Source organism: Chanodichthys erythropterus, chromosome 23 (genome assembly GCF_024489055.1).
Source record: "Chanodichthys erythropterus isolate Z2021 chromosome 23, ASM2448905v1, whole genome shotgun sequence".
Lineage (NCBI taxonomy): Eukaryota > Metazoa > Chordata > Actinopteri > Cypriniformes > Xenocyprididae > Chanodichthys > Chanodichthys erythropterus.
Window position 1 is genome coordinate 10,575,486 of NC_090243.1, and position 26,187 is coordinate 10,601,672.

The window sequence follows — 26,187 nt, forward strand, 5'->3', positions numbered from 1 at the left end:
AAGCACAAATGTTCTTTTTAGTAAAAAAGTATTCTTTTGATTATTAAATAATAATAATAATAATATAAAAAGATTCTTTTAAAAACTTTTAACCCAAAATAGCATAGTTTTGAAATGCCAATTTTGGAATGTACACAGCAAAATCCCCAGAGTTAAATCAACTCTGCTCAGAGTACATATGGTCCGTCTCTAAATAGTGTTAAAATAACACTAAAGCAGAGTTAAAGTTAATGAGATAATTAAGCAATTAACTAGGTGATGATTGTACATTAATGATGAACACCTGCTGTTAACAAGCAGAATCACTGAAGAAAAGAGAAACACAAAAACCACAACTGACTTCCAGCCACAGCCTTATTAATTGATTAATTATCTCATTAACTTTAACTCTGCTTCAGTGTTACTTTAACACTATTTAGAGAGGGACCATATGTACTCTGAGCAGAGTTGATGTAACTCTGGGGATTTTACTGTGTAGATACACAAAAATGTAGTCTTAGTGTTACATGAATGTCTGGATTATTTTACTGCATGCAGAGTTTAATGGAGATATGTACATTTGTTGATGTTAAAATAGTTAATCTCATATCCCAGCTAAATATGCAGAGACTAATGGACCTCATCACCCTGTCTGTCCTGTTTATTTTGCTATAATGACAAGCTGATTATATTTTATCCTGCTTATTACATGGCCAAATAAATACAAAAATAAATACTTTTAAAAGGTGGCTATTTTAAAACATTTTTGCGGCACAAATTACCTAAATCAACTTTAAACTTTGAATGACTGTATACAATTCATTTTTTATTTTTTGGACCTCGTAACATTTAATCAAAATGTTATAACTTGAACTTCCGGTGAAAATGACTGACTTTTTGCCTCCAATCATTAATTCACTTAAACTCCACCCCTTGTAATCAAGCTCACATTCATTTTTAAGTTAAACTCCCATGTGTCAAAATTTCCCATCCTACATTTTTATTTTTATTTTTCGATAATCCATCACACATTACTGAATAAAGTTCTGTTGCTACTTCTGTTTCATCATGAACATGTAAAATACACCAAAATAGATTTGTTTTTCTGTGAAGAAAAAAACAACAACACCACAAAGACAGTTGGGAAAACCTCAGGAAAACAATAACTATTTACTTAAGTGTTCAATAAAATAAAATGACAGACAATGTTAAAATGACAGACAAACTTATCAACAACAACAAAAATGGCAATAATAATTTATAGCACTCTTAAGCAACAGTGCGACCTAATTTGTTTGAATAAAAAACAGTGATGAACCAAAGGACGGCCTCATGGGAATTTTTGTGGTCCGTTTGCCTTTTGCACATTATAATTGAGGTCAGATAGTAAAACGCAGATCTGGCCGAAAGCTTTCAGGTGTGTGCAGTATTCCAGTGGCTGAAGGAGGGCCGGGCGCTGCAGTGGTCAGCACGGCCCTGGGGTTCAGTGTTAGTAACCGCTGTTTCTCTATAGAAACCAGTGAATGGGACAAAATAAGGAGGTTTGGGTTGTGCTGTGATTGAAATCTTCACAGGGTCCTTATTTTCATTACCACACACGACAGGACTCTGCCCCCCTGTTCATGATTGACGTCTCGGGGCAGTTAAAAGCTTTACGGAACTCTTCATAGTTGCTCATCGCCCCTATAACCCTTCATTAAAGTAATGAGAGTAAAGTGAGTGACACTGAAGAATAGGGGATATAATATAGATGTAAATGAGCTGTATATATTACTGCATCATACCTATATTTAGGAGGGCTATGAGCTCCACTTTGGATCTGATCACGTGCTGCTTCTGGTCTGTAGGAATTACAGCGAACCTAGCACATAATATATACACAAACAAATCAATAAGAGTCCAATTTAAGGCAAGACAATACAATACAGGCAAAAATGTTTTTTATGCACTGGTCAATTTTGGGCTTTTTTGGCTTTTCATAACATGTTGTTTCAGGCTAGGGGAAAGAAAATTAAATTTTAAGTGCTTATTTTATTGTACTTTATCTATTTGAATCTGCAGATTTCAATTACAGTATCTTTCTATTGAAAGGTTGTTTTCTCAAAATGATTTCACTCATGCACTGAGCCAGAAATCTCCTATCACTTATATACACCAAACTTTCCAATTTTATTCATGTATACTATAGTCTGAAATTTTTCAACAGGTTTATTCATATATCATTTGCCTGATTTTATACCTAAAAACATAGCATTTTGTCAGCGCCAGTAGCCTCGTGGGCAGCACCGACATATAGCACAGTTGCGCTTCGGGCGTCCCAAGTTCGAATCCCGGCTTGTGGACCTTTCCCAATCCCATCCCCCTCTATCTCTCCAACTTCGCTTCCTGTCAACTTACTATTCTGTCATAATAAAGGCAAAAATGCCAAAAATAAATCTTAAAAAAAAAACAAAGTTTTTTTTTTTCTGGCTGTTGTCAGTATATTCTGGTTTATAGAGTGATAAAAGGAGATATCCAAAAACTAACATATCAACAAAACAAAACCAGAATTTTTAACTTGTTTGTTCAGATTTTTGTTCTAGAAAAAATCTGCAAATTAGTGCCTTATTTGCATATCTGTAACATAACATTTCAGAAAACTTGTAATACAAAAAATGTTTGCAATAATCCTTCAACTAACAAAGTGTGCTGATATTTAAATGTTTTATCCTATTCACCTGTAGTGTTTTTCCTTAAAAGGTGCAGTAAGCGATTTGGAGGAAACACTGTTGATATTTTAAATCAACCCAAACAAACACACCCCTCCCTTCATTGCTATGCCTACAAAATGCACAAACACACAATGCAAGAGTGGATGTCTCTTTATCATAGCTGAAGAGAAGCAAAATAATGCTTCGAGAAAAGAAAGCGAAGATGTACGACAAGGAAGAACAAAAAATGAGCATACCGTACACAAGAGTATATACAGGCAAGAGTTTGTTGTTAGTCGCCAACAGCACACCAGCTCCAGACAAACAATGACTGTTACTATAGCTAACATTACAACAACAGCATATCTTGGTTCTGTGAAACAAAGTTGGGTTGGAAGCTGGGTCTATACTACGCAAGCCATGTTTACTTTCACCTTGATATTTTAGCGTGGATGTATACCTAGCCGAATTGACCCTTCGCAAAGACCCGTCCCCCTTAGTTACTGTTGCTTTGTCTGATAAGCCGTGGTGCTGTCACACCACACACAGTGATAAATGCATCGCGGAGCAAAGAGGACACTGACAACACGTCGACAGACAAGACAGAGCAGGTTACTTATGATATTTAACAAAGTCCCAGCTTTAAAACTGTGTAGTTTTTTAAGAAATTCAAACAATAAAAACTGTAATCGTAAACCGATCATCTCTTACTACGAGTCCATTTATAGCATCAAATAAACATCAATGAGAATGAGAATCAATGTTGTTTCAAACGCGGAAAGATGTCAATATACACAATTTTTCAAGTTTAACTCCACAAAGGTTAATCTTCTAACTCCTGACTGCTTTATCGGACAAAATGGCGGATTACTTTTAGTCATTATTTGGGTTGCACACATATTCTGAATGTTTTCGGCAGAATTCAAATGAGCCATTTTAATCTAGATTAATCTAGATTAATTCCAAGATTACAGTGAGATTAATCTAGATTAAAAAAAATAATCTATGCCCACCACTATTACTAACATATGGAGCAGAAACAACACAACCTCAGCAACTATTTTCAGGCCTTTCCGCTTAGCTTTGTTTGATCTTAACCCTTCTTTTCCAGTGATATTCCTCTGACCTTATCTCTTTTGTAATGTCTCTCAGCCATCTCCCTTTCTACAGTCTTTGCTGACTCTCTCTTCTCCTCCATCATGAGTGTATACGGCCCCTGCTGCTTATTGGCTCCAATCCACTTTCAACAGTGTTTCTCAGAAATCACTTACTGCACCTTTAAACTCAGTTTGCATATATCATGTACTTAAGAGTATTTACTTTGATAGTAATCAGAAAATGCATACTTTTGAGTGTGTACTAAAACAGTGCATAGATATTCAAACATGCTACCATCTCATAAAATACTCATTCTAATCTTGCATACTATTTAGGATACACATAAAACCCCTAAAAAAAAACACTTTTCCAACCAAGTCTAAATTATTAAGAATAAAAAATAATGTCTGTGACATCTGACATTTAGGCCTAAGTATGTATATGTGAAATATACTGAATACTGACATGGGCATAACTGAGGAAGAACAGCTGGTTATTGTTCAGACCCACACCAGGTAGGAAAGGCTCCTCGACTCCTCCCCTCTCTTTCTCGATCCATCTCCTGTAGGCCTGCAGACACGTTCACACATACACGGATACACACACTATAAGTGTAAACACCAAAACAAGGAATATTAAAGGAATAGTTTAAAAATTCCCCCCCATGTCCAAACTTTCTTTCTTCCACATCTTCAACTGATTCAAATTTGCAGTTCTTCAAACTTCAACTTAGGGACGCAGCAAAATTCACATGAGCTTGTGTTTCCTGTCTCTCACATTTGCATATACAGTAAAATAAATTGAAGTCAATGGAACGAAATATGTAGTGCGACCACCTCTTGAGAAAAGTAGCAATGTCTGACTGAATCTTTTTGAGTCATATTGATGTGTTCGCAAATCACAAATTGCGATACATTCTCCAAATTTTCCCTTCTGTGATCCGTCAAAGAAAGTCCTACAGGTTTGGAATGGGACAAGTTGATGGTAAATCAGATTCAGGTCACTTTAGGAAATTATAGTGTGGAAAATGCAGTAATACCCTGAAAGATTCTCTTATCCCTCCATTGTCTGCCATGTTCTCTGCCAGTGTCCTCTTCCCCTTGATCTTGAGAGAGGATTGTGGGTATTAAGTATTAGTTTGGTAGCTCTGCTACATTTTGATGATGCACTCAAAAAGATATGCATTAAAAAGGCTGGTGCCTACTGTACATTTAGCCCCGCCTCCTTCCAGTAGTAGCCGTTGTACTGGTCAATCATGCATTGTGTCTTTTCGTTGAAGCGGGTGATGGAGGTGTTGCTCCACCACTGGTCCAGGTTCCCATTTTTGTCATATTTTCTGCCTAGATGAACACAAATACACACTGATGTCTTTGAGAAACACAATGTCAGTGAATGGGTTGAGACTCATTATAAATCAAATGGCCTCACCATTGTTATCAAATCCATGGGTCAATTCATGCCCCACAATTACACCGATTGCTCCATAGCTCAATGATCTGACACAAGAACACATTTCACAGATTAGCTTTCCTAGAAATCTAGATGATGGTAAAAATGAGATCGAGTGTGCTGGGGAAATATAAATCAAAAAACATCAACAAGAAGAAGTATCTATGTCTCACCGAGGATAGTCTAGTCCCCAGAAAAATGGCTTCTGAAGTTCTCCCGCAGGGAATCCTGGGTAGAAGAAGATCACCAAGAACATGATCCAGTATATCTAAACAAACATCAAACATCTAAAAACATCAAACTGCTATTATACCAGACAGATACCAAAACAAGTTTCTTTCATTTAGTTTTCTTTGAAACTTTATTATTATATTTCTTCCTGAAATATCTTGAGATTAATCAGTAGTAGTCATTTTAATTGATACTTCTGCTTAATAGAAAAATATTATGATCACAGAATGCTGAATGCTCATCAGAACCAGTATTCAAGAAAAAGGCTTTGTATTAATTAATGAACCGAAATACATTACTCACTGATCTGGTTGGTTGAGGAGCTGTAGAATGCATTTACTGTAGTTGGGTTTGTGAACCACCTGAGTGACATAAAAAGTGATTTCATCTTTTTTCAAAGGCAGTTTCGTCTAATTTTAAAAGGCTTTGAAAATACTGACAACTTACTCTGTGCGTGGGACTGTTTTCCTCAGCCAGCCGATGTCAGTCTGAGCTATGAACTTCAGGGTCTGCATGACATTCCCATAGTAGTCCGTCGGCGTGAATGACAACTGTGCATAAACATAAAACCTCAATGATTTTAAGTTGCACTGACATCTGCCAAACATCTGACAAACACAATTAAATCTGGAATATCATTATCAACATGATTAACAAAATCTGAAAAGCTTGCAAACATACTCGTTTGATGTCCTCATTAATATAGGTGTCATTTAAGACGAAGTCTGGGTAGCCCACTTTCGCCAAGACTGCATGAGCCTAAAGTGACATATAGACATTAATGATGTGAAAAAGAACATTCTGTGCATTCATAGCCATCACAAATACACTGGTACACACCTTATCTGTTGCTTTTCTCTTTGTTTCCTCATCCATCCATTCATTCTCCTTCTCTAGCATGTCGATAAACGCCCACCGGATACCGTTTATCAATTCCTCCATCTTCATAAAGGACAAAAGACATTAATTTGATGAGCATTCAAAGTAATGTTTATTAGTTTTACAGTAAACTGAGATCCAGCGTTTTATGCTGTTATTCGTGATTAGTGCCACTAGATGGGGACAAAAGCTACATCAATCATGTGACACTGAAGACTAGCTGCTGAAAATTCAGCTTTGCCATCACAGGTATACATTACATAAAAAAAAAAAAAAAAAAATCATATAATATATATATATATATATATATATATATATATATATATATATATATATATATATATATATATATATAAAATAACTTTTTCTATTGTTATGTATTTTAAAATTTAATTTATTCCTGTAACTGCAAAGCTGAATTTAATATATGAATAGTGGCAAAACTTGTATATGTACAGTAAAAACAGGAATGTTGTAAAATATTATTACAATTTTAAATATATGTTTTTTTAAGTTTTTTATATTTTAAGATGTAGCTTTTTCCTGTAATGGCAACGCTGAATTTTAAAGGGGGCCTAAAATGCCCCTTTGTCTCAGGTGTCCCCTGAATGTGTCTGTGAAGTTTCAGCTCAAAATACCCCACAGATCATTTATTATAGCTTGTCAAATTTGCCCCTATTTGGGTGTGAGCAAAAACATGCCGTTTTTGTGTGTTCCTTTAAAGGTGCCCTAGAACCCCTTTTCAAAAGATGAAATAAAAGTCTAAGGTGTTCCCTGAATGTGTCTGTGAAGATTCAGCTCAAAATACCCCATAGATTTTTTTTTTATTAATGTTTTTAACTGCCTATTTTGAGCCATAATTACATATGCACAGATTCAGCGCGCGGCCCCTTTAAATTCTCGTGCTCCCTGCCCCCGAGCTCTCGACTGCCTTAACCAGCATAAACAAACTTTACACAGCTAATATAACCCTCAAAATGGATCTTTACAAAGTGTTCGTCATTCATGCTGCATGCATCGATTCCTGTGAGTATAGTATTTATTTTGATGTTTTCATTTGATTCTGAATGAGTTTGATTTTGAACAGTACATTAGCAACATGCTAACGAAACATTTAGAAAGACAATTTACAAATATCACTAAAAATATCATGATATCATGGATCATGTCAGTTATTATCGCTCCATCTGCCATTTTTCGCTATTGTCCTTGCTTGCTTACCTAGTCTGATGATTCACCTGTGCAGATCCAGACATTAATACTGGCTGCCCTTGTGTAATGCCTTGAACATGAGCTGGCATATGCAAATATTGGGGGCGTACATATTAATGATCCCGACTGTTTCTTCAGAGGTCTTTTAAACAAATGAGATTTACATCAGAAAGAGGAAACAGTGGTGTTTGAGACTCACTGTATGCCATTTCCATATACTGAACTCTTGTTATTCATCTATGCTGAGGTAAATTAAATTTTTCATTCGATGGCACCTTTAAATGCAAATGTGCTTCTGCTCCTGGCCGCTTTCCAGAAAAGGGCGGAGCTTTAACAGTTCACGCTTCAGTTGCTCAACAACAACAAAGCTGGAGAATCTCACGCAGCCAAAATGGCGATTGTCAGTAACGGTGTTCAGCCTGGTAGAAGTTACAACTTTTAGAATGCAACTGGACATTTCTGAATGGTTAGTGGATACATTTATGTAACATTAGTTGCTGTGGAGCTGATTTAACTCATCGACTAGCATGTGCCGTCATGTTAATCTTTTGTGTAATTCCAGTCCAGCGTAAAATGACGGCATGGCAACAACACTCTATAACAACTCTTCCTCTTCTCTAAATCAGCCGACCATGGCTTCGCCCCCTTTGTTGCATGTTCTCGGGAACAGGGTTTATGTAAATTTTAGGGTTAGTGAAGAAGCTCGTTGTAGTCCCTACCAGCCGTTTGTTGTAGTCTTTAAACAGCGAATTCTTTAAAAGAAAATATCTTCCTTTGCATTGAACTTTGAGTGTTGTAACTTTGCAGATGTTGTTTATGCCCTAACAGCAACATTACACACTAACTAAAGTTAAAAGAGTTAAATCATAATCAACCACCCCTTTAAAAAATATGAATAGTTGCATATCTTAATACATAAAAGTCGTACCATGTGTTTCTTGTCCTCCTGGAAATGCTTATCGACAAAGAGCCTACCGGTGGCATAGATGAGTGTGTTTTCTACATAATTTACACACTTGTCCCAGCGAGGGGTCAGAGAGGTGGTCCCCGTGGTAACCTGAGAAGAGGTGGATATTTTTAACCTCAGCAAATGTATTTTTATCCAAAGATTGGTGGAGGGTTAAAATGAGGAGGTGGTTCACTAACCCGAGCAAAATCCAGGTATCTGTAGAGAAAGCGTCGGCTCAAGGTGGTGATTCGGGACAAAACTGATCTCCATATGACGTAATTGGCAACTGTCCTGGGGCGAGGGTGGAAAAAACATTAGCAGCAGCTGAATTACTGAGTAATCTTGACTCTGTTATTGAGCAGAGCAGGTAATAAACTGGTAGGACATATAAACAGCACACACAAAAACAGTGATCACACAGCTGACACTGTCCAGATCAACAGAGGCAGGCATCTCTGATGTAGGATTTAATAGGGTTTTGATTTAGAGCTGGATACCTGGTTTCTGTGACGTTGATGAGTTTGAAGAGGTCTTTAAAGTATTGTGGGGCACGTACGATCGCCTGCTCCGAAGAGGAGATTTTCAGGTCTGGGTACAGCTCAGTGTCAATCACTGCTTTGACAAAACCCAGCCAGTTAAACTGCAAAAAGAAACAATAATAGTATGAACTGGGTAAACTGTGTAGTGTAACTGTATTTAGAAATAAATTTATATTCAGGCTAATAAAAATTTTCTGTACCAGTTAAATACATTTTTATGTCAAAGCAAATTTTTTCAGGTCTAAAAATAAATTGATGAAAATAGCTATTTTACTAAAGATTAGCAATGAACTAAAGTAACATGAATATAATTTTCTTAATGCTGCAGTCAGTAACTTTTGCCACTCTAGCGGTTAATAAACAGAACTGCATGCGTCTTGCAGAAGAACATTGTAGCTGGAGCTACTTCTCTCTGTTTGCATCTGACGCAGTGATCCGCAGTGGTATGACCCAAAGCAGTCTAAAATAGTCTGAATATAAACACTTATTAAAGGTGTACCAGTGATTCAGGGTAAGACAAAAACAAAGTTTGGAAAATGTATTCATGATATACTCGCTCATTATATCGTTTTTGTAAATTTTGAACACAAAAAAGTTAAGGACAGCAGTTTTAAATAACTACAGCAGTGTTTTTAAACTACTTCTAGAAAATGAATGTACAAAGAATGTGCATCAGGTAGGCTAATTTTGCGTTTAAAAAAAAAAAAATGAAGCCATCAAACTATCATTACATATTATATCGTTATATAAAACATTGGTTCAGCAAAAAAAAAAAAAAAAATATGTTAACATTTTCCACTAAAATTTTGAACTTAAGCCAATTGGGAGAATTACATTAATTCAAAGCAATATTTTGAGTTGATCCAACATAATGTTTTAAGTAAGGTATAGATGCATTTAAAACGCATTTGTAACATGAACTTACCAAGCACCGCTTGTCACCATGATGGTAAATCTCCAAAAACCCACATTAACAGAAACTCTTCTAAATTAGCATAACAAAACACTAATTACTGCTAAATCTCCCTTACCATTAATCTTGTGCAAAAAACATTATATAACACTTAATTTTAGCATTTACTCTCCCTTTTAAGTGCCATGGGCAAAGCATGATGGGAAATATAAATCCCAGCCCAGTTTCACTTAACTTAAGTTTGTATAAATTAAAAGAAGTGTTCATACAACTCAAAACAATGAAACACGTTTACACATCATCAGAATGTATTTTACATTAACAGAACTTAAAATTAAATACATTTTTGATTAACTGAAAATGTTAAACTATGACAAGTCATATATCGAATCAATAGGCATAATTTGTGTGTCATCCAAACTCAATAAAATAACAATTACAAGTAAAAAGTCTAACAGCATTTCAGAACTTGATTTTTTATTTCACAACAATATATATATATATATATATTTAAGTAATGACTAAAAGGTCCCCTGAATTAGTTTTTAGTGTATTATATTTTGTGCAGTTAGCTTATTTTGTTGTAAATAAAAAAGCCTGACAATGTCCCTGCTAAATATATTTCACCACGTTTCTCACTCACAACTCCACAGCTTCCCACTCATATTTATGACTTTGTGGTGGTGTTCATGTGCGTTCAATTAAATAAGTATGATCTTTCCGACATTACTTGGACATGACCCAAGTAAATTTCTTCTTTTAGGCCTGGGAAAAAGACAGCATTCTTGTTTTGTTCAACTAATCAGCCTGGCTCATTTATTTTCCTACCACTAATTAAGCATGTGTATATGAGTATGAGTATGACATGGCATAACATATACATTTGTTTTAATAATAATGTACTTACATCTGGAACTGTGCGGTGCAGTTTAGACAAACTGTACTTGTTGTACATGTTCTCACTGGTGCGGTTTTCATAGGGAATCACTATCTACAGAAGAGCACACAATCCATTGAAGCATCAAGTTCCCTGACAGCACTGTTTTCTTTCTCAATGCCAGTGATTTGAAGGAATTTGGCCTGATTTTCAAGTGTTTTGCTGCTCACCTGTGCAAGTTTCATTTCAAAATCAAGTACCGGTTTCATCTGAGCCTCAGCAGCCTGCTCATTGGCTCCAAGCATGACAGAAACGTCAACCATCAACCTTAAAAGAGCTTCTCGATACTGCAGAGAAGCATGAAAAGAATGGTTTGAGAAAGGGCTGACTGACTATGACTGCATGTAATGATATATAAACATGTTGACAGATATACTGATGTACCATTTGTGCCTCGGTTGTGTTGGTGATGTAATCTTCTCTGGATGACAGTGACAAAGAGGCCTGATCCAGCTAGGGAAAAAAAAAAATTGCTATATATTATGGGTGTAACTAGGTGCTACTAGCAAGCTCTTGAGTGCCATCTGAACATTTATTTTGGGCTGGTCCACAGATAGTCTGCTCTTTTTCCTGTTGTGGTGGTTAGCAAACAACATTGCATTACCGCGTACACCCCCTTCTGGATTGGAGAGTGGATTGCCTGTGACTGTATTCGTCGTCTGACTGTATGCACCGAACCGTAACGGTTCCAGGCGAACACATGTACCATTATACCCCTACTATATATTATTCGCGCAATTGGTTGAGCCAGAATTTGACATGTCAGACCATTCAAACAAGAGCATTTTGACATGTAGTTCTCACCTTGATTATGTACTGATTCGAGTTCTTGTCATCAGGAGAGACAAAAAGCCGGATAAGGACGGACTTGCTGTGCTGACTGCGTATCTGCGCCAGTGTCTCCAGCAGGTTAAACTGAGACTCCACCCACCGCGAGGAAGGGCCCAATGCATCGCCTAGAACCGGCCAGCGGAATTCCTTCTGCTTTAGATTCTCCAGCAGAGGTTTGGCATCCTTAATCTCCAGGACAGCTTAGAGGGAAAAAGAGAGAGATGAAGTAGAATTTATATCTATTCACCTGACAGATGCTTACATTGCAGTAAAGTGGGGATTCCAAAACGTATATAGACATAAAATATTTACCTGAAGTACCCCCTAAGATTTTAAGTTAATATTTTAATAATTTAACAACACATTTTCATGTTCACTGTTCTCCGATACCAATTAATTTCCAATATAATATACATAAAAATACAACCCGAATTCCGGAAATGTTTATTAAAATTTGAATAAAATGAAAACTGAAAGACTTTCAAATCACACGAGCCAATATTTTATTCACAATAGAACAAAGATAACATAACAAATGTTTAAACTGAGAAATTTCACAGTTTTATGCACAAAATGGGCTCATTTCAAATTTGATTTCATTTCATATTTTTCTCAAAATAGTTGGGACGAGGGCATGTTTACCATGGTGTAGCATCTCCTCGTCTTTTCAAAACAGTTTGAAGACGTCTGGGCATTGATGCTATGAGTTTCTGGAGTTTTGGTGTTGGAATTTGGTCTCTTTCTTGGCTGATATAGGTTTCCAGCTGCTGAAGAGTCTGTGGTCATCTTTGACATATTTTTCTCTATAGGTGAAAGATCTGGACTGCAGACAAGCCAATTCTGCACCCAGACTTTTCTACGACAAAGCCATACTGTTGTAATACCTGCAGTATGTTGTTTTGCATTGTCCTGCTGAAATACACAAGGCCTTCCCTGAAATAGACATCATCTGGAGGGGAGCATATGTTGATCTAAAACCTTTATATACCTTTCAGCATTTGTAGTGCCTTCCAAAACATGCAAGCTGCCCATACTGTATGCACTTATGCACCCCCATACCATCAGAGATGTTGGCTTTTGAACTGAACGCTGATAACACACTGGAAGGTCTTCCTCCTCTTTAGCCCGGAGGACACGGCGTCCCGTGATTTCCAACAAGAATGTCAAATTTGGACTCGTCTGACCACAGAACACTTTTCCACTTTGAAACAGTCCATTTTAAATGAGCCTTGGCCCACAGGACACAACGGCGCTTCTGGACCATGTTCACATATGCTTCCTTTTTTCATGATAGAGCTTTAGTTGGCATCTGCAGATGGTACGGCGGATTGTGTTTACCGACAGTGGTTTCTGGAAGTATTCCTTGGCCCATTTATTAATGTCATTGGAACAATCATGCCGATGAGTGAAGCAGTGTCGTCTGAGGGCCCGAAGGCATCCAATAAAGGTCTTCGGCCTTGTCCCTTACGCACAGAAATTTCTCCAGTTTCTCTGAATCTTTTGACTATAGATGATGAGATTTGTAAAGCCTTTGCAATTTGACTTTGAGGATTGTTTTTATAGTCTTTTTATGCACTCTTTAAGAGTTCTGCCCATCTTTACTTCTGAGAGACTCTGCCTCTCTAAGACATCCCTTTTCATGGCTAATCATGTTACAGACCTGATATCAATTAACTTAATTACTTGCTAGATGTTCTCCCAGCTGAATCTTTTCAAAGTTTCTTGCTTTTTCAGCCATTTGTTGCAGGCATCAAATTTGAAATTAGCTCATTTAGTGGATAAAAGTGTAAAATTTCTCAGTTTAAACATTTGTTATGTTCTATTGTGAATAAAATATTGGTTCATGTGATTTGAAAGTCTTTTAGGTTTCATTTTATTCAAATTTAAAAAACATCCCAACATTTCCGGAATTCAGGTTGTATATAAATATAATAAAAAACAAACAAAATAAAAATAAAAATGTATCAAATATAAAAAGTTTATATATAGTAATTAATTACTTTGATTTAAATCCGGTCTGAATACACAACCTTGATAATAGTAAAAAATAATATAAAAATAATTATAATAATAACCAATTGCCAATTATTTTCTGGCTAATTCAAGGTCTCAATCCCATTATTATTACTATATTGAAAATAACAAATGTCTGAATAGTGCTTATAACAGTATGGATCTGCAAAGAGCTCTTTGGTTCTTACATTCATTCATGCAGGATGTGTAGAGGATTTTGGCCTTCTTCACTGCCTCAATGTCTTCACCTCTGATGGGCTCCTCTAACAACTCTGTGGCACAAAGATTCACATTGAATCACCTTATTTGGGCTACAAATTTTATTTCATTCAGAATCATGTGGATCAGTGCACCTTTCAGCTTGAGGTCTACATTCTGTCTGAGCCATGGGTAAATCCCATTGCTGGATGAGTCTTCCGGAATGGGGTTATCCCGGAGCCAGCCTCCGCATGCGTACTGGTAGAAGTCATCACATGGTTCTACTGACTGATCCATCTTACTCAGGATAGAACCAGCTAGAGATGACACATCAGCAAACACAGATTCAGCATTACAGTCATCTCAAACAAGTAAAAACAGTATTTGAAGTTTGAGTGTATAGTTTAAGGAATTGCTAGGTACTGTAGTTGCGAACTGGCGCCAAGTATTTAAAAAGGACCACATGACGTTCTAGCCCCTATATAGCTTTATGATATATGTTTACCTGCTTCAATACAATGTGGGGTAAGGCAGAGGTCTTCATCGCTTGCTTTGTGAGACACTACAGGAGGAGAGAAACATAAATCTGTCAAACAGACCAATCAAGACAACTATGCCCTGAAATGACTGCCAAACTTTGCGCTATGAACACACACACACACAAACACACACACACACACACACACACACACACACACACACACACACACACAGAAACTCAGTTCCCACTGTGCTCAGGCTTCAGCTGTCCATGCTCTGGATGTCACAGGACAAAAACATAGTGCATGCTCTACTACACACACTCCAAAGAAGCTGCACATCTACAAACAGGGCAGGGGAAGAGTAACGTTACATAGTGTTACTTCTTAAAAAGCAGCTTTTTAGGTTACATTGTTAATTTTTATGGAAAATAAAATGCTAGATTTTCTCTTTCTTTCTTTTTTGTTTGACCTCTGCATTAAATTAAATTAAATTAAATTAAATTAAATTAAATTAAATTAAATTAAATTAAATTAAATTAAATTAAATTAAATTAAATTAAATTAAATTAAATTAAATTAAATTAAATTCATAATTTAATTTAAAATATTTGCATTTTTACATAAATTAAATTAAATTAAATTAATAATTTAATTTAAAATATTTGCATTTTTACATAATTTAATTTAATTTAATTTAATTTAATTTAATTTAATTTAATTTAATTTAATTTAATTTAATTTAATTTAATTTAATTTTCCCCCAAAAAACTATATCCCTGTGCACTGCTTGCAGTGTATACATTTTGTTGAATGATGGGATCAGAGATATCTAGTTCATTTACATTTTGTCATTTACTTGGAATTTAAAATTAAGTTTAAAAATTCTGGAGCAAAATATTAATTATTTTGTGTATTTGCTTTTTGTATTTAATTTATATTTAGCTTTTTTTCAGTATTTAATTCAATTTAAATAGTTTGTCCCCAGGAAATTGAGTTAATGAATACATTTTTGCAATATGTATTTGTATACTGAAACACGATCAGCATAAACTCTCCATGCAGAGGTCAGTGAAGCTGTGTGAATTTGTGTCAGTGAGTTTGAGTGAGCACAAAACTGTATATATGTTGTGAAATCAGACAAGCATTGCTTTTAAAGGCCTGTGTTTATGGTTCAGTCCACAACTGGACAGCAGATGACCACAGCAGGATCCAGCACCCGGCCCCGTGGGACTGAGCCTAATTATCCCCAGAACCAGCAGACACAGCCGCGTGTGTGTGTTTGTGACTAGAATATGTAGACAGAAATGAGCATAATTACACTCTAGTCTCACCGCAAATATGCAGGCAGCCCTCAACAACTGAGAACAATAAAAAGAAAATCATTTATTTGCCATCTCAACAGCACATCACCCAGAAATCACTTGTGTATACCAAAATATACTGTACATCCACACACTCATACACCAAATGTACATTCACAAGGTCTCAGGTTCCACAAGACCCATTCACACGTTTCAGCACTCTTAAAGAGACAGTTCACCCAAAAATGAAAATCCTGTCCTCATTTACTCACCCTCATGTCATTCAAAAACACTTTTATGGTGCTTTTTGGAGCTAGTCACTATATACTGTCATTTTCATAGAAGAGAGCAGCTTGCACACTCTTCGAAATATCTTCTTTTATGGTCCACAGAAGAAAGTAAGTCATACAAGTTTGGAACGACATGAGGGTGAGTAAATGATGACGGAAATTTTTAATTTTTAGGTCAACTTTCCCTTTAAAAACACACTCTTTACTAAACTTAAACACCCACATTCCCTAAACGACACAGAAATACACGCTCACAGCCCTCTAGCCTCAAAACTTTGAAAAGAAAAAAAAACATATACATGTTTCTTAACCAGAGCTCATACTTACTGTGCTAATTACAGCCTTCAAAGACACGCTGCGTGTGTAACAGTATACACTCCTAAAATAATCTCACACACAAACACACATCTGAACACTGACCAAAGAGCACAAATCTATCTATCTATCTATCTATCTATCTATCTATCTATCTATCTATCTATCTATCTATCTATCTATCTATCTATCTATCTATCTATCTATCTATCTATCTATCTATCTATCTATCTATCTATCTATCTATCTATCTATCTATCTATCTATCTATCTATCTATCTATCTATCTATAATGTGCAATATATCACATTAGTAGTAAGTAGTTAATTGTGCATGCTAATTACTCACCCGTGATGACAGCTATCAGTAGTGCAATGCAGACACACACACACACTGCCAGGGCGGCTTTCAGGAGAGTGTTGGGGCCCGTGCTCGGTTTGGTTTCTCCTCTCCCCATTTCCATACTGTCACTGAGTTGAGCGTGTTCTGTCACCCTCTATCCTTCTCACCCGGTTTTCACTCCGCCTGGCCTGGAGATGTGCACTTTTAAGTCCTGATCCCAGGCTGCCGTGGTCCTTTTTGGATCACTGTGGGGCTGTGCAGAGGTAGTCTCGCCTCACAGGTCTCAGATCAGTGGCAGATGTACAGCATGGGGAGTCATGCTCTACTTGCCAAAGAGTGTCCCAGACTAAGAGAGAGGATAGGAGAGAGGAGAATAAGCATGGAGGGAGGGGAAAGACAGAGTGAAGGAGTGAATGAGAGAGAGTTAGGAGATCCAGGAGTAGGAAGAACTCTCCTCCTTAGAGCCAACTGGAGCACCTTACTTACAGGAGTAATTATATGGCGTCCTGCAGGAAGGGCGGGATGACTGTATGTTTGTGTGTGTGTGTGTGTATATGTGGATCTACCCTGATATAGTCTGTGTTTGGGCTCCAGGTGTGTGTTTCTGAGTTCCTGATGAGCCCTCTGGATAAATGTAGCCACTTCTGTATTTATTCTCAGTATGTCCCACAACATAAAATAGAATGAGGAACATACACTGTGTGATGATGTGTCTGTGCCAGGACACAGTCTACAGCAGACACAAAGTTTCCTTGACAACACTTTATCATGAATGTTTATTTGCCAAATATATCTACGCTGATTCATCCGGTTAACTGCTGGCTTGAGATGCTCCTTATGAGAAAAATCGGAAACATTATTTGATAAAAGACGCAAGCACATTTTTGGAATAGTCTGAAACGTCATTAAATATGGGTTTTACATGTACAGTCAAACCAAAATTAATTTAGACACCTTGAACATTTCATTCATTAATACAGTTTATTCACTATAGTTTAAAAAAAGATCTCAGAGATAAACTGTGTCAGAAAACAGTTATCTTAATTATGTAAGATATAAGCAAAACAGAGTCAGAACCAATAATTTTTGGTTCCAAATTTTTATCAGTTTTACTGGTAGTCCACTGTATGAAGAATTTTTTTGGTATAATATGTCACAGTTTATTTTGATATAGTGTCCTGCACCGGCACAAATATAAAAAATGTCTGAATAATTTTTGGTTTGACTGTATCTAGTTAAATCTAATTTAATCTTTAAAATAATTAATTAAAATAAAATTGTAACTATTTACTTTGAATATTATTATGAAATATAATAAATATTGTAAATATTTAATTAATTATATTAATTTAAACATTAATAATATTTTCATGTTTAAGTATGTTATTAAATATTAATATATATATTAAATGTATAAAATATTAAACCTTTTATTATAAATAATTCATTTATATTAGTATTTCATTAATTAATAGATTAATAATATAATTTATGTTATTTACTAAGTCAATATAAATGCACAATTAACAGACTTTTTAATAATATTTTGTTGATGCTTTCCCCATAACCGCATTGGTAACAGTGTTATTATCGTTCATTAAAACCATGAAAAATCGTTTTCATTAATTGAATAAAATAAACATAATATTTAAATATAACAACTCTACAACTTATTTTATTTCAGCATTCTCATTTTTATTCAGTTTATACTAAAAAAAAAAAAAAAAAAAAAAAAAAAAATGACCAAACTAAACCTGAAATTAAACATAACAGTACTATAACTACCTATAACAGTAGTAAATCAATGAATCTTAAATAATATTAAAAATAAAAGATGGTGTTCACTGAGTACCATGTAAAAAGTGGTAATAAAATCTAACTTTTTTATAAGTACAGTACAGTTTTATATTGATTTATTAGCAGTTTTCATCTGTAATCATCTCAAAACAACTAAATGTTTGAGGTCATGGCTTCCCAGTAAATAATCATTTTGAGACTGCAGAGATTTCTGTGGATGTGCGACATCTGCTTCATCTTATCTACTGATAAGAAAAACAAACACTTTCTGAGCCGTCACGAGATGACAGCACTATACTAGAAAGTCTAGTTAATAGAGGGCAGCTTTCCTCATGAACCGTTTTGAGTCAGAGGCGTGTCAAAGGGTAGAAGATCCACAGCTGTAGCAGATGGAGTGAATAACCAATTGTAATGTGCAAATGGGAAGAACTGACCTTGTCATTCTCGAGAGGCTTTGCACTCTATTTGTTCAACAGAGGATGCATTCGCTAAAATGAAGAAATAATTTGATTGTACAGAGGAAACAAAACAATCTCATCAGCAATTGAATCCATTTTAAATCTCAAATATCAAATCACTTTGTCAGAATAATACAGAAAAGTAATAGTGGGTGGAGGTCAACAATACATCAGGGACTCATCTTTTCTACCACCAAACACACGACTGCTAGACCATCAAGAAGTACCGTTCTTACACCATAATATCTTTGGATTTTATTGACATTGATGCATGTCATGACCTTAGGTGGCAAAATATTTCTATAAAAAGCACACTTTTTACCCTCAGGAGGACACAATCACAAGGAACATTTTTCCTAATACATACAAATATGTTTTTTGATAGATAAGACAAGTGAAATCCAAATACAGCCCACACCATGTCTATCAAAAAAATTTGGAGACTCCATTAATGAAAATCACCATTCATGAAAACTCGACCAATGACTGAAATTTTTTTTTTTGTTTTTTGGGTTGCAGCAATTCATACGTATTTTACTAGATGTCTAATTCGTACAACCTCACTCGTACGTGTTTTGCTAACTCATACGTATTTTACGAGTTGCCAATTTCGTATGAATTCGCACGACTGACCTACCCCTAACCCCGCCCTAAACCTACCCGTCACTGGAGTTTAGACAAATCATATGAATTTTTACGAGTGTGGTCGTACAAATTTGTACGAATTGGCCACCTCGTAAAATACATACGAATTGGTCGTGAGATAGTTGGTCTGAGATGCGAATGGTACACAAACAAGTGCAACTGGCCCTTCACCAGGAGTTTGTTTGACAGGTGATCTAACCAATCATAACGCAGAATCTGCCTTTTTGTCCGACAAAGCAGTCAGGGGAGTTAGCAGATTAACGTAGGTGGACTTGAACTTGAAAAATGGTGTGTACTAACGTCTTTCCGCGTTTGAAACAACATTCCTTCTCATGTTCAAATTATGTTTATTTGATGCTATAAATGAACTAGATGATCAGTTCACGAGATGCTTGAACTGAGGCGCTACAGCGACACATTAAAGAGCCACAAATGGTATTTATTGTTTAAATTTCTTTAAAAATGACAAAATTTGAAATTTGAGACTTTGTTTCATATCAAAAGTAACTTGTCTTGTCTTGTCTTGTCTGTCGACGCGTTGTCAGCATCCTCTTTGCTCCGCGATGTATTTTTTACTGTGTGAAAACATGATGTGTGGCGAGAGATCGGCATGGCTTGTCAGACGTAGCAACAGTAACTAAAGGGGGCGGGTCTTTGTGAACAGTCAATTGATGGTGCAAAGGCTTTTTTCAGAGCTTTTCTACCACCAAAAACACTAACACGTTAGCAAAGGTAACCAGGGTTACCTTATTGTTGTTAACTAATTAAAACAACATTTTTGTTAACTGAAATAAAGCTGAAAAAAGCTGAAATAAAATAAAATATAAATATTAGATGAAACACTTAATAATAATAATATAAGTATTTAGTTTTTTTTAAGTAATAAAACCTTACTATTTTTTATTACTAAAAATTATATATATAATATATATATATATAGATGCAAAAGCTTCTAGTGCCGTCTGAAATTTTCTTCTAAAATTAGCATTTTTATCAAGCTTTTATGTTTATGTTCAGTTATTTCACTTTAATGGCAATGAAAAGGACCTATTAATTATATATATATATATAATTTAAATATATAAATTTAATATAAATTTATATAAATTTTTTTTTTTTTTTTAAAAAACAATATAAAGGATGAAGATCACAGAATGAGATTTATGTGGAATGTATCAACAAAGAATAGACCGTCTTCCTCTTTATCGCTTGTGACTCATCCCTAAATGAGATTTAAATTGCACAGGACGTAACTCCCATGAATTATACCGGAAAGAGATAAATAAATTCTGTGGTGAAAGGCTGGGCTCTGATGCTTGAGCACCTTATCAGTGTTGGACTAGATTTATAGATTTCCCAATAAGACTTTTATTGTAATACAGATCAAAACAGTCTGTCCTGATTACTGAATGTGTGTATAAAACATGTTCTTCATAAGTGAAGACAACACAATCATACTGCTTGTATCCTGTAGGGTTTTTTTTTTTTTTTTGTACACAGTCACAACATCATCACTGGTTTGGTTTTTGTTTGATAAAACTCTCACTTTATTACGCTGACCGGGAGGGGACATGTTCGGTTTGCTTAGTTTTATCATTGCCACGACATAATTTGTGGGAACATCATATTAACTCGTGGGAACGTAATAATAATAAGTCATAAACAAAAAAGACTAAACAAACGCAGGTGCAGGTCAAGAGGTCAAGAGAGATAAATCTAAATATGCATGAGATTTGACTGCACACTCACTTGCAAAAAGTTTTTATTAACCAATGTTGACACAAAGCCTTTGTCAAATCTCATGTATATTTTAATAATAAGTCATAGCCACAAGATCATTTTGTCGAAGTAACGACATCCTTATGTCGTGGCCACATGATGTAAAGTCGTGTCCTTAAGATATATTTTTCTTGTTTATGTTGAGGGAACAACATGTATTTCTCATGGCCACAAGTTAAATGTGTACAACCTGCGCAACAATAGCAACCTGGAATTATCAGAAATGGACAGGCCTATAAATATGGGTATTTGAAAAGCAAGGCTCCATTCTTTGTAATGTTGTTTAGGAATGTTTTTATTGTGAAAAGTGCTATAGAAATACATTTGAATACAATTTAAAGGTGCAGTGTGTAAATTTTAGTGGCAACTAGCCGTGAGGTAGCGAACTGCAAAATAGAGATGCTATGGTGACCAACACAGGACAAAGATGTTGTCGTCTGAGACAGCAGAGTGTAGCCAGTCAAGCAAATGCGCTCTGTAGAGCAGTTCGTTCGTTTATGGGCTGCTGTAGAAACATGCCGGTGCAAAATGGCGACATGTAAGGAGACCCGCAGTGTATTGTTTTGGATTTTGATGTTGATATTGCTATTTACCTGTTTCAATGTTTTTATTTGCTTGCTTTTAAGTTAAGGCCACATATGCTTGAATGCTTGAATGATTATGAAATTAAGTAACTGCAATACTTCCTTTGTTTGTTATAAGATAATATGACTAAGCAACAGTTGTGAAAGTTAGGTTTTTGAGTTTGATGATTGTAACCAACCACAAAAGTTAATAATAAGGATGAAGAGAGCATGTTGCAACCTAAAGCGGAGGTGAGATGAAGACTTTGGTAAAGAAGATGAGTGCTAGAAGAAAACAGCGTAGGCGACAAAAGAAGGACATCCGGCTTAGTAAGCAAGAGATACAGAGACTGATATGACTACAGCAGGAAGATTGGATCATAGACATTGATCAATGAGTAATATGAAGTTGGAATGTCCCAAAAATGAGTATAAAAGTCTGAGGAGTAAAAGGTCTCCTGAGATGCTGCCTGCATTAAGAAGGACACCTGATACCCTAACGAGGGGCGCTTAAAAGCATCTCCAATATTACTGGGTAAAGCTAGGTTATAGAGCTTTTTAGCTTAAGCTGATTTAAGTTTTATTTTGTTTTATTTTGCATTAACTGCTTTGTATTGTAATCAATAAAAGAGATATTTAATTGATATGCTTGCCTTCCGTGAGACTTAACTTATAACTACAAACTGAGCCTCGACAAAGAACAACCACAATGTAGTCTTTTACGCCATTCCTGAAGGACTTCAACCTGCCGGCGGGTGAGTATCTTATGGTTTAGACTAGATTTGACTTTCCTTACCCTACCTGAATAATCATAGGGTTAAAAGGTGTACTATAAATGGTCACACCGAATAACATGGCGCCCAACTTGAGGTTTGAGTTTTAAGTTGAAAGTGTAGAAACCACATTGAAGAGCTGTCTGTAGACCCATGTAGACCAATTTAGAAAGGATTCGGTTAGATACTAGTCTAGAGAGACTTAGTATATTCCAGTCCAGAGAAAGGACTGAAGGGCCAGGAAACGGGATTGTGGAAGTGGCTATCCAGTGCAAAACCTCATAGTCAGAGGGCATTATGAGCATAGTGCATAGAAAAACCATGGGGAAAACAAAGCTGTATACTATGAGTGGAAAAAAATTAAAGAAATCTCAGGGTGAAGTTCCAAATATGGAGAAAGTTAGGATTTACCAGGAAGCAATGACAGAACCGCACTTACCTATGTCTGCAGTCACAGAAATACAGTTACAGCAGATAATGATCCGAATCTATGAGGGTTGGATGGAACATACATCTGAAGGTATGGCTGTAGTGTATGGAAATCCACAGATGATCAAAGAATTAGGAATAGCTGGAGCAGTTTTTGGATGCTTAGGGGAAGACGCTCTTAAAAAGATAGAGCATATGAGAAACAGATTAGGTCCTCAGCAAACAGGAACCATGAGAATTTGTAGAGGTTCTCCAAAATGGAACATGTAGTACTAACTGATAGTAATACACAGACACATACAGAAGAACAATCTGGAGAAGAGACTAGATTGTTAATAAAAAATGTGATTAGAGAAGCTAACGACAGAGGTGATAAAGAAATACATATGTCCCTAGTAGTGACAGAACAATGTCTAGAGGGACTCCTAGCTGGAATAATAGAAATGTCCACTGAAATTCAAATGACTATAAATCTCCTCGTTAAAGAGAGAGAACAAGATCAAATAAAAAATATTATTAAACTGCAAAAAGAGAGGTATGAAGTACAGCCAAGGCTAGCAGAAACCATAAGTAAGATGAAACCTACTGCACCGATCCTGAACTCCAAGAGACAGAAGATCACAAAAATGGCTGTCAGATTCTATTGAGCAAGACATAACAGAAGAGAATGACAGTCAAAGTAGCGAGTCATCAGATAACAATCTTAGAGAAGTAAGGTTACATGATAAGAGGGCAAGAGCTCAGAGGGTGTTACTGGTGGCCTGAAGTAAACATCAAAGGAGTAAAAAACAAAAACCCAACCAGCAGAGAGAGAGGTAGATCATTAGAATGGAAGTGGGATTGAAAAATAATTGAAGGACGCAGTCTAACGTATGGCCAAATGAGGTCAGCTAGTAGGTCCCCATCAGCCAAAAGCATAGCTAAGGCAGAAGGATGGTCAAAGTCTGGAAAACAAAGCAGTTGGAGAAATGGATAAAATGTTAAAAGCACTTAAAAAAGAAAATAGAGAGTTACAGTGTTCGGAAGGAGTCAGAATCTGAGGATAACATAAACAGTGAGTTAGATACAGATGGAAGTGACAGTTGGGAGGAAAAACCCACGGTACACACTAGAGGAGTCAGGATTAGAGCATCCACATCAATTCCAGTGCACGGAACAGATCCTAGACATATAACATTTAAATTCCTCAAAAGAGCCAAATGAAGAGCAAGAAGACTACCAGGCAAAATGATTAGAATTAAATTTAACAGAAGCAGTTAAACAGCAGGTAAGAAAAATAAAACAGGGTGAAGACCATAGCAGTTATGCAAACTGTATTATGAAAGCAGCGGAAGACTGCAAGACTTGATAAACACTCAACTAGACGGTTAGTTCACACTTGTACTGGCCATGCAATTACAGCCGTGGCCTTAGAAAAGTCTACACAACTCACAGGTACAGAGGCAAAGAGCTGAGCCAAAGACACAGCTGTAGTTTCTGCAAAATATGATGAGGTTGACCTACTGAAGAAGAATCTCTGTGATCCTTGTGTAAAAGAGGAGTCGGACCAGTTGTTCTTGGATATATCAGGAATTAAATATTTGGTTGACACGGGGGCGGAGCTATCAACAACAGTAGAGCCTATAGAACAGACTGGAATTATCCATGTCCAATCATATGATGGTGAAGTAATAGAGAAAAAATTAGGTTACAAACATGGTATAACAATGACCTCAGGTGCTGAAAACTTGCTAGCAGCAAAACACCTTAAGAAAATCTAAAGACTAAAAGAAGTGAATCAACAGGAAGAATTATCTAGAATAGAAAAAGGAATGATAGGATCAAAATTTGCAAAAGCAGAAATAATGGATTAAATGGAATAAAGCATTACGTAAAACCCCATTTGGAGAGAGTAAGAATGACTGTGGAAAGGTTAGTGAAAAATATACACATAAAATTGATGGAGGAATATATAAACCTCAGAGACAATATCCTATTAATAAGAAAGGATAGGAAGAATTGACACAAACTTTAAAAGAGCTTGAGGAGCAAGGGATAATTCAAGAAATCAAAGGTGCCGTAACTAATAGTCCGATACAATTAGTCCCCAAACTAATTGTTATCATAAATTGTGTTTCTGGACTGTGGCCACAACAAAACAAAGTGAACCGAACATGTCCCCTCCCGGTCAAGTACTTTAATCCACACAAACATTCATAATCAGACACTTAACAGAGCGTCAGTAATGACTGAACTTAAGACTGATAACCTTGATGAGGGGTTATGTCCTATTTTAAATTGGGAGTTTTATATTCATGTCACTGGAATAGTTCATAACATTTTACACAAAGCTTGCATGTGTATTAATGAATGCTTTAAAGATGTTGTTTGTTGACGGTTCATATTCACCCTCAACAGGTCCAAACCCATGCTGCTATTTATTTATTTCCTGTGAATCACATAAAAAGCGACAAATGTTTAATAGTGGTCATAGACTGAATAAAAAACCCACCATAAAATAGTTCACATAATGTGCTATATTTCTAACTCAAATGAGGAAGTCATTATTTACAGATCATCTTCCCCTCTTGCTGAAGCTCAGGAAGATAAAAAATACCACTCTAAAAAAATGACCCAATGCATTCTGGGTAACATTTGTTGTTTTAAGAAAAGAGGCCTATAGGCTACTTTCTCGAAAACAACAAATATTACTACCCAGAATGCATTGTAATATACAGAATACTGTAAAACAATGCATTCTGGGTAATATTTGTCATTTTTAAGGAAGTAGCCTATAGGTTGCTCTCTCGAAAACAACGAATAATATTACTCAGAATGCATTGTTTTTACGGTATATTACTGTTTCAATGAAAAACGATATTTTACTGTTTGATTTTTTTTACAATTATTTTATCAGACTATTGATCAAAAAATATATTTTGTTATTTGAAGTCCAGAAACACAATTTATGATAACTTAATTTGTTGTCAGATTTTATTCCTGATTTGAAATATTATGAAACATTATAAGCAAGATTTTTTTTTTTTACTATTATTATTCAGCAAGGATGCATTAAATTGACAAAAAAAAAAAAAAGACATTTATGTTACAATTTT

General features: G+C 35.7%; 1 protein-coding gene across 4 annotated transcripts; it reads right to left on the bottom strand.

Moving 5' to 3' along the window:
- Positions 1-446: 446 nt before the first annotated feature.
- Positions 447-24,613, bottom strand: phex (phosphate regulating endopeptidase homolog, X-linked). Of its 4 annotated transcripts, XM_067378395.1 has the most exons (26): positions 24,525-24,587; positions 23,679-23,732; positions 23,103-23,269; positions 18,880-18,933; positions 16,655-16,994; positions 14,424-14,480; positions 14,074-14,235; positions 13,909-13,992; positions 11,681-11,907; positions 11,261-11,329; positions 11,047-11,163; positions 10,847-10,930; positions 8,985-9,127; positions 8,685-8,778; positions 8,467-8,595; positions 6,288-6,389; positions 6,129-6,206; positions 5,895-5,998; positions 5,751-5,809; positions 5,390-5,444; positions 5,196-5,263; positions 4,977-5,107; positions 4,807-4,872; positions 4,233-4,337; positions 1,764-1,840; positions 447-1,670 (listed from the first exon to the last, which is right to left on the bottom strand). In XM_067378395.1, the coding sequence occupies exons 5-26, from the start codon at positions 16,767-16,769 to the stop codon at positions 1,568-1,570; spliced, it is 2,229 nt and encodes a 742-aa protein (XP_067234496.1). In that variant the 5' UTR covers positions 16,770-16,994; positions 18,880-18,933; positions 23,103-23,269; positions 23,679-23,732; positions 24,525-24,587; the 3' UTR covers positions 447-1,567. The 4 variants fall into 4 exon arrangements, with proteins under 4 accessions (XP_067234496.1, XP_067234497.1, XP_067234498.1 ...); XM_067378396.1 differs by lacking the exons at positions 23,679-23,732; positions 24,525-24,587 and adding an exon at positions 24,596-24,613; XM_067378397.1 differs by lacking the exon at positions 18,880-18,933.
- Positions 24,614-26,187: the final 1,574 nt, after the last annotated feature.